The sequence below is a fragment of the Equus caballus genome, chromosome 23, assembly GCF_041296265.1.
Source record: "Equus caballus isolate H_3958 breed thoroughbred chromosome 23, TB-T2T, whole genome shotgun sequence".
In the NCBI taxonomy this organism is placed as follows: Eukaryota; Metazoa; Chordata; class Mammalia; order Perissodactyla; family Equidae; genus Equus; species Equus caballus.
Genome location: NC_091706.1, coordinates 53,224,861 through 53,242,794, shown reverse-complemented (window position 1 = coordinate 53,242,794; position 17,934 = coordinate 53,224,861). Strand labels below are relative to the sequence as shown.

The following is a 17,934-nucleotide window of genomic DNA, read 5'->3' as shown; positions in this document are numbered from 1 at the left end:
TTATTTACTCTTCAGCTCCCCTGAAAAGGAAAATCTGACTATGGGAAGATCAACCAAGAAATAAAGGATTCCCGCAGGGTGGTCTTTGAAAAAGCACAGGTCCCTCTATAAATTCCTCCCCTCACCTGGAGAGCTGGAGCTCTAATGGATTCTCCTGGAGTCTGAGTCCCATCTTCTCATGCCCTATGTCAATCCCATGCTTTGAGTCGTTTCCACATTGATCTGATTTCTGTCCCACTGCCTCCTACCTCACTGCTTTCTTTCCACCTTCCCTCTTCAGCCTGATGGGGAGCTGGAAGGTCACTTCTCAGTAATTCCAGAGGTCCCAGCTCCTGCTCCTCCTCCTTCAGCACTTCACAGTGAACCCAAGAATTTGTCACGATCAGCCCTCTTGGTCCTTGACCAGAATCCCGGGTCCAACTTAATTGAAAGGGGTATCAGAAACTTCGGTCCAAGGGATGAAGATGAAATTCGGCTTTCTATAATCTGGATGCTTACAATGATCTTCTGATTATTCCGGGAAGGTTGTTGACCCTGGCTGGGAAAAATTACATTTCTAGCCTCATCATGAGCTACTCACCACACTGAATCTTCCTCCTCAGTCAATTTTCTGGCTCTAAAATTTGGTGGCTGGTCCCTTTCTATCTACCCTAACTGTCGCCAGTTTGGCTGCCACTTCCAGCCCTGCCAATGCATCCTTATCGCTTCATCCCACACAGGCAGTGCTCATTGTCATGGAATCTTGACATAGCTCATGTGACTCTACATGGAGAAAATGTCCAGTGAGCGTATGCTTCCAATGAATGCTTTCTTGAAAGCAATTATGGATGTGTAGAACTAGAAGGTTATTGATGGGGGAGGTGGGTGAGCAAATTTGCACAGCAGAACTCAAGGATCTTTTCAGCGAAGAGGACCAAAAACCCAACCCCTTCATCCCAAGATTCAGTTATTAAAACTTGATTAATTATCTTACTGCGGTGCTTGATATGACGTAAGTGAGCCCAGGGACAATAAGAACAATATTGACAAACAAATGGTTAATTAAACACAAATGCCACTTTTCGGTTTAATTAGTCCATTTATACAAATATGCCAACTGTATGTGTGAACTTACTTTGGAGTCAGACGATGAATATCTGGATCTACAAACACAAATTTCACATTACTAGGATCACTATTATGAATTAAAATTTTTTGGGCTTCACTTATACACTTGGTTCTTTGTTTTTAAATGGGCAAGACATCAAAACACTCTTTCTTTTGTTTCTAATTGCCTGCCTTCTTCCCACCAGAGGTGATGGAAGGGCAAACAACCTACCCAGGTTCTAAGCCAGTATTTGACCCACATCCAGTAGATGGCAGCATAACACCAAGCTTACATATCTGTGGCGCAGTCAAAGGAGACTCCAAAGCTGATGGCCTGGAACACAGGGAGAAAATGTTGCCTACAATCTTCATTCTCTCGTTGTTTTCGCTTGATCCAGTCCAGCACTGGATGATGAATCACCAACGAAAGACCAAGAAAGTCCTACAGTAACAGATGGAGAGCATGCCATGATGAAGGAAGCCCCGCTGCTTGTATACAGCTCAGACCTAACATGACTCACCTGCCTTCTTGGTTAAAGGTTGCTGGGGAGCCATCAAAAGGGGGTAGTCTATAGGGGCTGGCCCCGTGGCCGAGTGGTTAAGTCCGTGTGCTCCGCTGCAGGCGGCCCAGTGTTTCGTTGGTTCGAATCCTGGGCGCGGACATGACACTGCTCATCAGACCATGCTGAGGCAGCGTCCCACATGCCACAACTAGAAGAACCCACAACGAAGAATACACAACTATGTACCGGGAGGATTTGGGGAGAAAAAGGAAAAAATAAAATCTTAAAAAAAAGGGGGGTAGTCTATGTGGCACTCACACAGATCTTCTAGTTGTTTCCTTAATTGTAAGTGTACCTTGCTACAGTTTCATTAGAAGCCTTGAAAAACATGTCAGAAGTGAAAATGACTAATGATGGCAACACTATTATCATCTTTCAAAAAGATTTTGTGTTTCAGGATGAGAACTGTCTTCAGAGCCAGGGTACAAGCTAGACAAGAATATCAAACTCATTGTTCTATATGCTTCATCTTAAAATGACAATTGTTTAATTCAAGTTGATTACCACTTTACTGACCACGTGACTCCTACATATTTCCCATGATTAGATTTGGATTACATGGCACTAATTTAGCATCCGAATTGCTGTCATTCTAAGAGCATTCAAAATTAATATATATTTATTTTCTAAAGGAAGGAGTTAATATTTATTCATTAATTATTTAGACCTTCTCATCTGTGTAGATATGAACATAATTTCACAAGCATATCTATTCATATCATGATTCATATGCACATTTACTAGGATGACTGAAAGTAACAGTCTCAGTAAGAACTGGTAGTGAATAGTAAAATCAGTTAAAATGAGTGAAATACCTTAACAATTTTATTTTTTTAAATATGGTGAAATTTTTCATTCAAAAATTGAGAAAATTTAAGTTGGTTTTACAAATATATTGTCTTTAAATTAATGACAATTGGAGAATTGGAGGGAGTATGAAAAGCATCAAAAAATAATGTAAAAAATAATGCTTAAATCAATAAATTTGAGAACCGAACATAATGGTTAAGATAACAAAAATAAACACCTACACTTTCCTATTAAAAGAAAAAACTCGATTGGTTTAAAGCAATAACCCCATTATAACAGTGTAAGAAGAAAAGCATAAAATTAAATAATATTAAATACTACTAAAACGATAAATATAAAGATGGGCAAAGAGAGAGCAAGAAAAGAAAATGAAGGAAAGTAATTAGAGATGGCAATATTAATGTCAATGAAAGATTGATGAGGCTTAATATCAATATTGATATCCATGAGAATTCAATGAATGTGTTAAATTAGAGACAGACAGCCAGTATACAGGAAACAAATGGAATCTATAATTAAATTATAAAAGGCATGGATCTAAAATTCAAATAATATGAAACATTGAGCAAAAATATTCAGCCATGTATAGAAATGTGAACAGACACATGATGGTAGTTGAAATTTAGCACGATGTTATCAGTCTATAACAATAGTATAGAAAAATAACCAGAAGAATTGGAATATATGATTTAAAAGAGAAAATTAGTGGCTAAGGCTATAGGGCACTCTAACCTAGAATAAGAAATACAACCTTTCAAATATTTATTAATCATCACAAAAATCATCATATATTAGACTACAAAGAAAATATCAATAATTCCTCCAGTGCAAAAATACTATAAGTTGTATGCTCAGATCACAATGCCTGAAATTAATTTTAAAGTAATCTTTAAACCAATCCCTTAGATATTTAAAATCATACTGAAAAATTACAGTCAAGTCAGAGAGGAAAAAATAAAATGAGAAATTTAGTAACTAATGGAAATTAAAGCATATTCTTAAAATTTGCAGAAGCAGTCAAAGTTACACACTGAGGTAAACTCATAGCTTTATTGAACATATGAATTGAACATAGACTGGCCTCATTCGTTAAAGTCAATAAAAGAATACTAAATAGCATGAATTTAAATAATAAAAGCTGACATTTGTTGAACGTTCACTCTGCAACAGGGAACTGTGCTAACCACTTTATAGGAAGTACTTTTATCTCTCAACAATCCTACCAAGCTCTTGAACAATACCTTATTCTCTACCGCAAGTCTTTAGATAATAATGATCACTTTTTTTTTTTTTTTTTGCTGAGGAAGTTTTGCCCTGATCTAACATCAGTTGCCAATCTTCCTCTTTTTTTGCTTGAGGAAGATTAGCCCTAAGCTATCATCTGTGCCAATCTTCCTTTATTTTGGATGTGGGTTGGCACCTGCATGGCTGATGAGTGGTGCAGATCCAGGATCGAAACCCACAAGCCGGGATGACTGAAGCAGAGTATGCCAAACTTAACCACTATGCCATGGGACTGGCCCTTAACTATCACTTATTGAGCACCTACTATGTGCAAGAGCAACAGAATACAGGCTATTAAGTAGCAGAACTATGATTTAAACCCAATCAGTATTTTCCCATTTCCATATGCTTTTCACTGTGATGAATTCAAAATCACCTTAATAAACTTATTCACCATGATAGGGAAGAGTACTTAGAATTATAGAGATGATTTGATACTAGACAATATATTTATATAATGCATCACTATAAAACCAGAGCTTGATAAGTGGTAATTTCTTAAGAATTTATTGCAAGGAGGAATCTGAAACCAAAACAATGAACTTTTAAAATTCTGGTTCATAAAAACCTATCACTCTGACTTAGTCTTTGAGTAGGTCTCTTTTACCTATGCAGGATTTTGTATTATATGCAATATAATTTAGGTCATTAGGAAACTGTTGGTTCCCTGGGATATTCAGGTCTTACAAATGTAGCTATATTTGAATTTGTATAATCAAGTAGTTCATTTGTTAAAATCACCATTGTGGTCATCACAAAAGTTTTAAGTATTGGGAAGTTGTCAAGTTCATAGTTGTAGATTTTCCAAAATTCTGATTTTGTATTGAAAGCTCAACTGGCATCATTGGCTACAAATGTTTTTCTTGAAGCGACAGGTTCATTTTATAAATATCTTGAGAAAACGTCTGTTAAATGCCCAACTCTGACTAATCGTAGTTTGTCTGTCTGTCGTTCTTTTGAGTAAAAACGGACTCTGTGAAAAGTGTCTAGTTTAGCTCAACTCAAATGATCACATAAGTGCTTTTCCTCAAAACAATCACCATATAAGCAGTAGAAGTGCTTGTCCACAGAATTTTAGAAAGACTAGAACAGAGAAAATTAAAAAGACATGTGCTCAAAAGTCAAGATTTAGTAAAATTAATAATCTTATTATTTCAGACGCTGACCCAGTGGCATAGTGGTTAAATTCACATGCTCCACTTCCATGGCCCAGGTTTCAGCGGTTCCAGGGCATGGACCTACCCGCGGCTCATTAGGCCATGCTGTGGCAGCATCTGACATGGAACTAGAAGCACTTACAACTAGGATATACAACAATGTACTGGGGCCTGAGGAGAAAAAAAAGAGGAAGATTGGCAACAGATGTTAGCTCAGGGCCCATCTTCCTCCTCAAAAGCATACCTTAGAGAAAACAAAAATAATAATAAAGTTATTATTTCATCAGGCCATTCTCAAGTGAAAGTGGCATTTTTTTTTCATTCAAGTATAATACAGGGAAAAATAAAATGATTACTAGTCCATTTTGGTGCCGCTGCTTTGATTGACACATAGCCACCAACAGTTTTATCCCCAATTGTATTTGTACCATCAGTGTAAATGGTTAACGTGGTGTAAAAGGCAAATAAAGTCTTATTATTATTAGAAAAATAATTTGGCCTTGTGTATCTCCTTAAAGTGTCTTGGGGACCCATAGGGACCCACAGACCGCACTTTGAGAACTGCTTCTCTAAAGGATTTCCCCGCACCTGCTCTGGTCAAGCTCCAGCTTTAAATCCTAGAGTCACTTTCCTTGGCTCTTAAGATAAAGTGGAACATCTTTAACATAGTCAATCATTGGGCCTCTTTCCATTTCTCCAGCCTCATTACATGTCGGTACACTCCACCCACCCTGGTGTTTTTCACTTCTTTAAATTTGCCTTTCCTGCTACAGGGACACTCTCTATGCAGTCTTTTGTTACTCTGGGAAATTTTGCCCTCCGCACAATACTTAACAAACTCCTACTCATCCTTTAAGCCTCACACTTAATATTACTTCCCTGGGGAAAACTGAAGGGTAGTTTAAATGAGCCACCCAGGATACTGACTGCCATGGCGTCTTTTCTTCTTCTATTTGGCCCTGATACCAAATGTAAATACCTAATTACATTATAACTACTTCTTTAATGGCTGTGTCCTTTGCTCCAGGGGAGCTCCATAAGGGCAGGACGACACATCTCACACTCAAGACTCTATCCTCATGGCCAATGAAGGGGTGAATGAACTGCGCCATGCACCTTCACCGTTAGTTTGCAGAATTACAACTTTGGGGAAGTTTTTTCACTTTAAAAAAAAGAACAGGAATGTCATAAAATAAATTTAATAAGTAAAAAGTAACATTTTTGCTAAAGAAGAAAATGTGAACATGTTATTCTATAAAAATAGAACGAACAAATGCAAATCCATAAAAATGAATAGATGAATTTATATAAATATATAAATACTGATTTTATAACATGAGGTTCAGCCACAGGGTACCAGTTACATTTCCTCTAATTCTGAAAACAGTTGAACATAGATATGCTTAATATTACTCATAAAATGTGCCAAATATGCTTCAAATTATTTTATAGGTGAAGCACAAAATAGTTTTTGAAATGAATGAACAATTGAGAGTCAGAGCCAGAACATCCGTCACTGGGAATCAGCTTCCTTCTTAACGTCCTGAGTTATCCTATGAGCCTGTTGACGAAGAGAAAGCACCTCCATTCTTTGATTAGGTTTGGAAAATCAGGCCTTGGATTTAGGTTTTAAGGATAAATGGACTCAAGAAGTTTTCTTCGATGAGAATTTAATAAATAGAAGAAATGCAGGGGCTGGCCCCGTGTCCCAATGGTTAAGTTCACGTGCTCCCCTATGGAGACCCAGGGCTCTCCAATTCAGACCCTGGGCTGGGACCTACCCACCACGCATGAAGCCATGCCATGGTGGCATCCCACATAGAAGAACTAGGAGGACTTGAAACCAGGATATACAACTATATACTGGGGCTTTAGGGAGAAATGGGAAACGAAACGGAGAAGCTGGCAACAGATGTTACCTAAGCACCAATCTTCCTCAAAAAAGAAATAATCAGAAAGATAAAAATAAAAAAATAAAATGCAGTTTAAAAAGAACAATAACAAAATGTAAATTTATAAAATGGAAAAGTCAACATGTTTTCTAAATTTTAGTAGAATAGAAAGGCAATAATCTTATATATGAAACCATAAATATAAATATGATAAGAGAAAAGAATAAATAAATAAATATAAATAAATAAACAAACAAACAATAAATAGAAACATGAGGGCAGCCCTCTCTTAAGCACTGATGCTCTAGGACCTGAATATTTCTTACATATTCTTGCTTAAAACTACTGACAAAATATTTGCTGAATTGAATTCAATAAAGTATATGACCAAAGCAGAAATAAGAGCCTTTTGAAATGACTAAAGACAGGTGCAAGGGTGCCATGGCCCAGTAGTGTAGGAGAATCATTTCAAGGTGACCCCAGGTCTCCATCCTTCATTCCTAATCTTCCTTGCAGGTTTGCTGATGAAGAGAAGGATCTCATGATGTCCACTCTGACAATCTCCCAGGCACAGTCACTGTATTTCTTCTCTGTCAGGTACAGACGGATTCTCCTGAAGTACCTCTTCACGGCCAGTGTAGGGCCCACAGTTCCCAGGGCGGATTCTTCCTCTCCTGTCTGCTCATCCAAGCAGGTGTTGAGGTCTTCCAGCTGCTGATGGAGTCCCGTGAGGAGTCGGTCCAGCAGAGTCGTGTTCCAGGCAGCAGAGGAGCGCTCTGTGTGGAAGAGGTTGACGATCTGCTGGAGCATCTCGTGGAGGACAGACGTGGCCTGGGCCTCTGGGAACTGCCTGCCATCCAGCTGCTCCTGGGGGAATTTGAAGTCTGTCCTGTGCTTCAGACAGGAAGGAGGAGAGATTGTCTCCATTTGGTCCAGAACTCTGAGGGTCTCCTGCTTTCTCAAGTCAAGGCTCGCAGGCAGGTCGCAGCTCATGGAGGAGACGGGGCTGGAGGAGATCACCACCAGTGCCATCAGGGAAGACACTGAGAAAGCCATTGGTAAGTGCCAAGACGCAGCTCTTCTGGTTGAGACGGGAGATTGAGAGCTTTTGTCTAGCTTCTCTGAGGATCTTCTGTCTAGGTGCCTCTTAAATACTCAGCACAAGAGTTTTCATTCTCTGAATTTTCCCCAGGTCTTTGTACTTCCCCATTTTGGACTTTCCTTTCTCTTCGAGAACCTGGAAAGTTGTCATTACTTTCGACTCTTTCTGTATTCTTACAACTGAAGTGAAATTTATTCATTAAAAGCTTAGAAGTCCCAATTCAAGGAAATGCTTATCATCTCAGCAAAAACCAACTTTGAACTATTGATAGGGACATCTGGATATTTCTCTCTGATGTTAAAAACGACTTTTAAGAAGGCTTTGTTAGGCTTCTTTTCTAAATCTTCTTGCTCCTCCCTTCCCTCTTGGAAGTGTTGATCAGATGTAAAAGACACCTGATCTTTACAGGCATAGATCTTACCTTATTCTCGGCGACAAAATATTTAGTTTGTCAAATTTAGTTTTATTTGCTCTGCTCAATGGAGAAAATTACTGAATATTTAGTACTTGCCCATCATTACGTTGAGCTTGGGCTATACCAAGATGGTTAACCTCCACTCCTGCCCTCACGAAGTGTAAAGTGCAACCACCACCACCGTCCAGGTGTTTGAGCAGCTGGAATGTGTCTTTGCTGCTTCGGGCCGCTGCTTTGTCCCAACCAAGGCCATTGTCCTAGCTCTGTCAAAATCATGGTCAAGCAATCCATTTTTTCTTTGCTATTTTTGCCTAATTCTAAAATTCTTACCTCTTCTTTTGTATTTGTTGTTTTACTTTATAAAAGTTGTCCTAATGCTCCTGAAATATTTTCTATTTCCACCTTGAGGTTTGTTGCAAAAACAGGAAGAGAAAATGTAAGGGAAAAGAAGAGGTCACATATTTCCTGTATGATTTTCAAGACTCAGAACTTTCCTCTCTCTTTTAACATTCCTAGAAAGTAAAAGTAAGCAGTTATGAAAAAGGAATGCACAAAGGAAATTGGAAAGTAAATGATGCTGAAAATGAAAAAGAAAAGAAGTGACATCTTCTTTATCGAAACAACAAAATGTCACTGAACTACCCAAGTCACGGAGCAAGAGCTCTAGACAGAGGGACAGGTTTCAAACCAGCCTGTGTGTGATTGTTGTAGCCGCAGGCAGGTGCAGAGGAGGGCAGCCGGCTCTTGAAGGCAGGCTGCTACCTGAAGGGCTAGTTTTCAGCTTTGCTAAGTCAGAGAATCTGTTCTGTGATTTCTTTGTCAGTGAGAGGTCAGCTATTCCCTGAAGGCTAGTAAACGTTGGTCATCTGGACAGGACACTCCCTGTCATGGGGACACATGCTCATGTTCACATAAGCGATGAGATTAGAAATAAAAGTGTTTATTAGTGAGCTGAGAATTCAAGGAAGGGAAGCAGATCGTCTCAGGGCAGCTTCCATCCAGTTCCCAAACTTCGACAGGTTACGTTTCTCCATTGTGGGAACAGCTGACAGATAGTGCGTACCCATTTTGTCAGGCATCGTTATGGTACGCTACATCATCCAATCTTCACAACAGTCCAAAGAAATAGATATGGGGGCCGGCCAGTGGCCGAGTGGTTCAGTTAGCGCACTTCCCTTGGCAGCCCAGGGTTCACCGGTGGGGATCCTGGGCACAGACCCACACGCCACTCATCAAGCCTTGCTGTGGCGGCATCACACATAGAAGAACTAGACGGACTTGCAACTCGGCTCTACAACTACGTCCTGGGGCTTCGGGGAGAAAAAGAAACAAAGAAAGAGGAAGATTGGCAACAGATGTTAACTCAGGGCCAATCTTTCTGACCAAAGAAAATATATATCGCACAGTACAGAGTTGGGCTCTAGAAAATGGGTAGCGCATACTTCAGAAAAAAAGTAGATATGATTATCATTTCTGTATAACAGAAGAGAAAACTGAGGTTCCCAAGGTCACACAGCCAGTGCTGGCTGCAGCTGTGACAGGAACCCAGGCCTAGCCCCACAGTCTACTGCCCTCGCCACTAGATTGGGCTGTCTCCTTCAACAACATGCTTTTTGTCTTAGATAAACACTCAGGAAGTTCTTACTCTCTAATTCCCGTTGTTCTTAGTCACTAAAAATCACCAATCGCTCATTCTAGACACATTACAACACACAGGAAGAGGCTACAGCTCCCTCTTCACTTGCTAAGCTCCAGTCCTGCCTTTCACACGATGTGTTTGTTGAGCTCTACTGTTTCTCTGAAACTTCCTATTCCCATCTGAGATATTGTCAGAAATTATCCAGGAGGTGAAATCATCCACTCAAAATTTGTTCTTACTATCCTTGTTTTTAGGAAACTCCCATGTTCTGACCCAGTCCCCAGATTTTACGTCTACTCCCTCACTGGAACATGTACTCGTTTTGTACGTGCTATGGGACAGAGAGCCCTCTGTGTACCTCCTCTGTAACAGGCACCTTCTAGGACACTTGGGATATGGCACTACTGTCCTCAGGGAGCTTACAGTCTGTCTGGGTAGTTAGATGTTAAACAAGTAATTAGATGGTTGACTTAACTACGAGCATACGGAGTGAATCACACGCAGGCAAACTTCAAACTTTTCAGGAAACCAACACCCAGCAATGTGCCCAGGAGACCAGAAGTGCACCGTAATTCATTTTTCACAAATCTTATCTGCGAGACAATATCTTCTGTGAGCTTAAGACCAAGTCAGATGATATCTTTAAGGTATACATACAATTAAAATTTTTTAAAGAAGGAGGAAAAGTATAATTAAGGAAAAAATAAGAAAAATCGATATCTCTTTTATGAGCTACTTTACGTTTTCTGCTCACCTGCAAAAGCCACCATTTATTGTATGACTGTTTCCTCCTTCTCTGACTTTTCTAGGTTTTTCTCCTCACGAAAAATCTAAGAGGTGTGAAAACTGTGTTACAATACTGTGTAGATAATGCATTGGTGCACATGGTTTGGAGTTTCCTATCTAGGCGTTCATATCAATAAGTGCACATTTTTAATTGACTTCACAAAAAAAAGTAGAAAGAGAAAGGAAAGGACAACAAAGTGGAAAAACCCAGAAAATGAAAGTGTCTATACTATGTAAAAGGCACTGAGCACCCAAAGTCCTCAGAGCTCGCTGAGACTCCCCCTCAGGCAGCCCTGCAGAGCCCTCCAGCTGCCCAATGGCCCTCCCAGTCTCTGTGCTGCTGGCCCTGGTGATGCTGGGCTCCTGCCCTGCCTGCCCTCTGGGCTGTGACCCGCCTCTGAGACAGGGCAATCAGGAAACCATTACACTTCTGAGTCAAATGGGGAGAATCTCCACCCTGTTGTGTCTGAAGGACAGGGCTGACTTCCGATTTCCTCAGATACTTGTGGATGGGGACCAGCTTGGGAAGACACAAGCCGCAGCTGTGCTGCATGAGATGCTCCAGCACACCTTCCATCTCTTCAGCACCACTGGCTCCCGTGCCGCTTGGGATGAGACCCTCCTGGACAAATTCCTCCTTGGCCTTTATCAGCAGCTGGATGACCTGGAGACATGTTTGGGGAAGGAGACGAAGGTGGAACAATCAGCCCTGGGAAGTGAGATCTCCACACTGGCTGTGAAGAGGTACTTCCGAAGAATCAGTCTGTATCTGAAAGAGAAAGACTACAGCGGCTGCGCCTGGGAGGTCGTCAGGGTGGAAATCAGAAGGTGCTTGCTCTTCATGAACAAGCTCACCGGAAAACTCAGCCAATAAAGAAGACATGGAGTCTCGAAACAGCTCATCTGGGCAACTAAATGGCTATTTCCTGAGATTCAAAGTGCAATCTTCAGCTCTATTTTTATTCCTGATGAAAAATAAGTCATAGCAAATGTATGGGATTATTATAAAATTATATTGTGTTGTAATTTACAATAAGTTGTTTAGAAGAGAGAAATGCACAATCCATTTGCTTTAGCCGAAAACCCTTTTCAATTTTTATTATTTATTTAAAGTATTTGAAATATTTATGTTATTCATAGTATTTAAATATTCATTGTTCATAGAACACTTTTTTACTATTCTGTTTGGCCAAGACTACTCTTTATTTTTAAGTTGTGGGAAATAAAAGCAATTTTTAAAAACCAATTTTGCTTGTACACACTTTTTGAATAAAAACTTAACCCTAAGCCTGATCCCACAAAGTAAACTTAAGGAAAGTTCCTGAGTGAAGAGGGAATAGGGGCCGCCATTGCACCACGGACATTTTGAGAAGGGGTGGATGCGATTCCCTGGACAGGGCTCAGAGATGGAAGGAAGATCTGAGGAGAAAGCCCAGGGCTTCAACACCATTACCTGCTTGGGGCCTCCAACACCTGGAGATGCTTCATGGTTTAGACAAGAATCATATAAGCTGACGGAAGGCAATCTATACATGTGGACACTGGAGAATCTTGGAGAAGGCTGAGCACGGGAGGGTGAGTACATTTTCTACACTTGACCAGTCCAGATGTCTCATTTCTTCTTCTTGCGTTCTAAATATTTCAAGCACAAAATTGAAGAGAGTATCCCTATCAACTAAATTAACTTCCTTATAATTTACCTTGAAATGCCTTTGGCTTTCCAAGATGGTTTCAAGTTCATTTATTTGACTCTCAAAACTCCTCTCTGACAATTGGTTATGATGCTTTTTATCATCACTGTTCTTATTCACCTGACAAATATTGTTTGAGCTCCTACACAGAACTATGTATTGGGAGTGATGTTAGGTGCTAGAGTGCAAAGTTGAATGAGGTCTTACTCTGTACTCAAGTTGTTTATAGTCTTCTAGACAGCTGTCCTAAGGAGAAGAAAAGTGAGTTTATCAAGAGGTATATCACTGAAAAATAAAGAGAACTGACGCATTACCAACTCTCAGACTCAGAATCATTAGTATTCAATCTGAAAATGGATTCTTACTAGGATACGCCATCATTTTGCATTTAAATCCTCGTTAGATGGGAGGAGATACCAGGAAGCAAATGACCATTCACCAGACTGCAAGGAGATATCAAAGAATCCCAGGATAGGGGTCAGTAACTTCTAATACAGTTAACTCACAGTGACTACCCTAAAAAACTGAAGGACACAACACGTCCAAACTGGCAAGGGAGAAATCGAACTCTCTGTTCACAGATGACATGATCTTATCATAGAAAATACTAAAGGACCCCACACTTATGACCTTATTTAACTTTAATTACTTCCTTAAAGGCTCTATCTCCACATGCAGCCACATTACGGGTTATGGCTTCAGCATGTAAATATTGGGCTGACGCAATTCAGTCTATAACAAAGACCCAAATAAATGAAAGAACATCCCCATATTTATGGATTGGAACATTTAAGCTTGTTTACAAGGCAATACCGCCCCGAGTAATCTACAGATTCAAAGCAATCCCTAACCTAATCGCACTGGTCAGTTTTGCAGAAATGGAAAAGCCAATTCTAAAATTCATATGGAATTGCAAGGGACTCCAATAGCCAAAAAGATCTTGAAACATAAGAGCAAAGTTGGAAGGCTCACATTCCTGATTTCAAAACACACTACACACTACAGTTATCAAAACAGTGTGATACTGGCACAAAGGTAGACAAATAGACCCACTGAATAGAATTGAGAATCCAGAAGGACACCTATACATCTATGGTCATTGATTTTTGACAAGTGTGCCAAGACTGTTCAAAGGAGAAAGAATGGTCTCTGCAACAAATGGTGCTGAGACAACCGGATACTCACATTGTGAAAGAATAAAGTTGGATCCCAACCTCACACCATATAGAAACAAAATCCAAAATGGGTCAAAGGTCTAAATGTAAGAGCTAAATCTAAAACACTGTTAGAAGAGAATAGAGAGATAAATCTCCAAGACCTTGGATTTGCCATTGGATTCTTAGATAAGAAACCAAAAGCATAAGCCAGAAAGGAAAAAAAACTAGATAAACTGAACTTCACCAAAATTGAAAAATGTGTGCATAAAAGGACACTATCCAGAAAGAGAAAAGGCAATCTACAGAATGGGAAAAAATATTTGCAAATCATATATTCAATAAGGGTCTACTATGAAGAATATATAGAGAATTCTTACAACTCAAAAATCAAAAGGCAAACAACCTGATTTGGTTGAACACAAAAAACGGGCAAAGAACATGAATGGACATTCAAGAGGGGCCTCTGAAGATATGCAAATGACCAACCAAAACATGAAAAGGTGCTCAACATCATTAGTCATTAGGGAAATGCAAATCAAAACCACAATGAGATACCACTTCTCACCTACTAAGATGGTTATAATCAAATAAATGGAAAGTAACAAGTGTTGGTGAGGAGATAGAGAAACTGGAACCCTTACATGTCATTGGTGGGAATGTAAAATGTTTCAGCTTCTGTGGAAACATTTGGTTGTTCTTCAAAAAGTTAAGCATAAAATTACCATATGTTCCAGCACTTTCACTTCTAAGTATATACCACAAAAGAATTGAAAATGAATATTCAAATACTTGTATACAAGTGTTCTCAACAGGACTATACATAATGCCCAAAAAGTGGAAACAACCCTCATACCCATTGTTGGACGAACGGATCAACAAATGGTTGAACACACTGGAATATTATTCAGACATAAAAACAATAAAGTACTGATACATGCTGCAATGGGAATGAAGCTTGAAAACATTATGCAAAGTGATGGAAGCCAGACACAATAGGTCACTAAGTGTATGATTCCATTTATATCAAATATCCAGAATGTAAATTCATAGAGACCGAAAGCAGACTGTGGTTGCCAGGGGCCTGGAAGGGAGGAGGGAAAGGGGAGTGACAGCTGCTTAACGCGTATGAAGCTTCCCTTTGGGGTGATAACAATGTTCTGAAACCAGATAGTGGCGGTGGTTGCATGACATTGTGAGAGTACTAAATACCACTGAATTACACACTTTAAAATGGTTGGTTGATCTAGATGATCTTTTATTACTCTAATCATTTCCCATGTTCATGTCTTCCCCAAAGATTGTAAGTGCCTTAAGGGCAAGGAAGTACCAGATCCTTTTAACCCGAGTCATCTAGTCCAGAACTTTGAGCAGAGGAACCCGGCTTAAATGACTGCAGAGTACTTGGTCCTTTAGAGGAGTGATTACGACTTCTCCTTTCACAGTGTCTCATCCTATTTGCAGGGCAGTGCAGAGAGGTCCTAAAGATTGTTAATAAAAGTAAAAAATTAAATCTACATATAAAGTAGTTACGCTAACACACTAATTAGCGTTTTTGTGAATACTGCATTATTTCTAAATTTCTCTAGTCTTGTCTTCTCTTGTGGACCTAGATTTCTGGCAAACAGGAACTCTTCTTACCCTCTCCCACAGTTTAGTGCAGGTCCTTGGGCAAGTTTCCTGAGCTGTCTGTGGCTCCATTTTCACAGCTGTATTATGGAGTTAATCATAACGCTTAACCTCAGAGACTTCTGAGATTAAATGAGCAATGAGTGCAAAACGCCGGGCTAGTAGGAATCACTCAGTTGTGAGATATTTGTTGCTGTTGTTATTAACTGTGCACGTAGTAGTTAATCAATAAATAGACAATATCAATAAATAGAGTGCAGAGACACTCAAGAGTCATATTGTGGCTAGGGCATGGGATTTGTTCAGAGGCTGAACCAATGTTCAATTCAGGCTTCCCACTGATTAACTGCATGACCTTGGGAAATCGACTTAACCTTTTAGAGCAGCCTCAGTTTTCTTCCCTGTCAAATGGAAATAATAATAATACTTTCCTGGCAGGATTGCTGATTTGATGAAAGGGGATAAGGTATGTACTACACAACAATATTTGCTCCCTAAAATGGATTATCATTGTTCTGAACAGGACTGAGAAAAGACTATTGAATTTGTCAGTCAGTGCTCGGTGATCATGAAGAGAGTAATGTCAGTAATGAATTAGAGGTCGACTGAGTCCTATTCAGTAGTGAGAAAAAATGAAGACAGTATTAAGGAAGGTATTTCATCACAGATAAATACAGGAAAAATATCTAACCAAGGACTGCATGAAAACTTCTCCGATTATGAGTTCTCGCCATTCTCTCCTTGCCCTAACGTATTGTAGCTTCTTTCATATAACACTCACTAAGCAATGTCTCGTACTGCTAATAAATATTTCATTTTTAATATCTACAGAACAGGGAGAAAAATATTCAAGTATAAGTATTCTTGGCCCCTGCCTTGCCCCCTGTGACGGGGCAGACCTGTTTGTGTCACTTGGCCATCAGTGTGGGGTTCATGGGGGTTAAGGATGAAGATGCACAGCTGAAGCTACTCATAGGAGAAAAATGTCTTCATCGAGTGTTCAGAGTGAGGCCTGAAGAGTAAGGCAGGCTGGCATTAGCAGAGAGATGGGGAAGAGAGATGTGGGGACGAGGACCTGCCGTGATCAGTGAGAGGTTAAAAAACTAAAAAGGATTTCTTAAGTTTACTTATATTTACAAAATACTAATGAATATATTGTCATTGTTAAATTTTAAAGCAATTCATTCAAGTAAAAAGCCCACCCTTGGCCACGTGGAGGACCCACTTGAATCCCAATCTGCTAATAATTTAATGAGTATCCCTCTAGACATTTTCCCATGTATTTAGTACATCTATAAAGACAGAAATATTTAGCGTATATTATGTAGATGTTATTATCCCATATATATTAATCTCTAATTTTTTTATTTAATAATAGATCTAGGAGAATTTTCCGTATTAGTACATAAAAATCTACTGCAGTCATTCTAATTGCTGCATTGTGTATTAATGCATAAATTCAATGCATTCCTGATGTGTACTTCAACAAGATCTTTAGATGAAACTTGATAAGCTGACTATAACATATATCAAGAAGAAATAATTTATGAGAAAATCTGAGAAAGGAAGAAATATACAGATGAAATTGACTTGTCAAATATCAAATGATCCTCTAAGGCTATAGGATTAAAATCAAGTGGTACTGTTGGAAGAATAGACAAATAGATCAAAAAAGCAGAATAGTGGTTGAGGAGAAGACCATTTAATTTAGTGGACCTTGGCATATCATAAAAGTGGCATTTCAAACCAGTGGGAAAAGTGGGTGTTGGGGCAATTAGCTAGCCATTAGAAAACAGCCTGATCCTTGTGTCTTATTCTTACAGGTTTTCCTTGCCACTTTCGGCCTAAGTCAATAATTAAAAGTGGGCAGGGAGAGACAAACACAGCCTGATAGAGTCATGTGACACAATTCTAAACAATGAGACTTAGGGGGTATCAGCTGGGGACTTCTAAAGAGGATTTCAGCTCTTATTTCTCTCTTCTTCCTGAGCATGCCCTTGTAAGGATTTGATGCTGGGGGCTGGTGTAGCCTTCCTCTGTCCAACACTAAGAGACCAAGAGAGTCCAGAGATGCACATCCAGCACGCTCACAGCTTTGAGCTGCTGATTGAACCCTACAGCCATCACCCTGTAGCCTTCCGCATTGAGATAGGCACCTGCCTTCATTGTCTTAGCCTCTGTTAACTGAGTTGTCTGTTACTTATAACAGAAAGCATTCCTAATAGGTAAGATATTATTGATCAGATTTAAGCTCTTTGTTTAAGCCTCACTAGGCTAAGGTTAGCTCTTTAATTAATGGAGGGTTTGGGGCACCTAATGAGGTTAGGGTTTGGTTTTCCTCCTTGTTACATATTAACATGGTGAATTACATGAACAGATTTTCTTTTCCTGAATTATCATTAATGTCCTGGAAAATTCCAGTTATTTGTTTATAATACACCTTTGGATTTGATTGGCTAATTGTTAACATGGTAGTTTTATCTTCATGTTTATAAGTAAGAATGTCCTGTGATTTTCTCCTCTGATTTTGTTATCTAGGTTGTAACAGCCTTGTAAAATGAAGTGAATACCTTTCCATCTCTTTCCATGCCTGGTTAAAACAGGAATTAAATATATTTTACTGAACAGTTTTAGGATATAACTTCCCACTTTGCTGTCTCTTCAAGGCATGTCAGTGAAGACTTATTTTGCACTTCAAAGACTTTTGATGGTGGGTTTCTATTTCT

At 39.4% G+C, this 17,934-nt stretch overlaps 2 protein-coding genes across 2 annotated transcripts; one reads left to right on the top strand and one right to left on the bottom strand.

Moving 5' to 3' along the window:
* Nucleotides 1-7,159: 7,159 nt before the first annotated feature.
* Nucleotides 7,160-9,262, bottom strand: IFN-OMEGA1 (inteferon omega 1). Its single transcript, NM_001083595.3, is given in 1 exon segment — nucleotides 7,160-9,262. A coding segment is annotated over 1 exon segment (588 nt). The 5' UTR covers nucleotides 7,849-9,262; the 3' UTR covers nucleotides 7,160-7,260.
* A 1,788-nt stretch (nucleotides 9,263-11,050) lies between these two features.
* Nucleotides 11,051-11,714, top strand: LOC100064468 (interferon alpha-2-like). Its single transcript, XM_001495370.4, has one exon. It carries the CDS (start codon nucleotides 11,051-11,053, stop codon nucleotides 11,606-11,608), a length of 558 nt encoding a protein of 185 aa, XP_001495420.2. The 3' UTR covers nucleotides 11,609-11,714.
* Nucleotides 11,715-17,934: the final 6,220 nt, after the last annotated feature.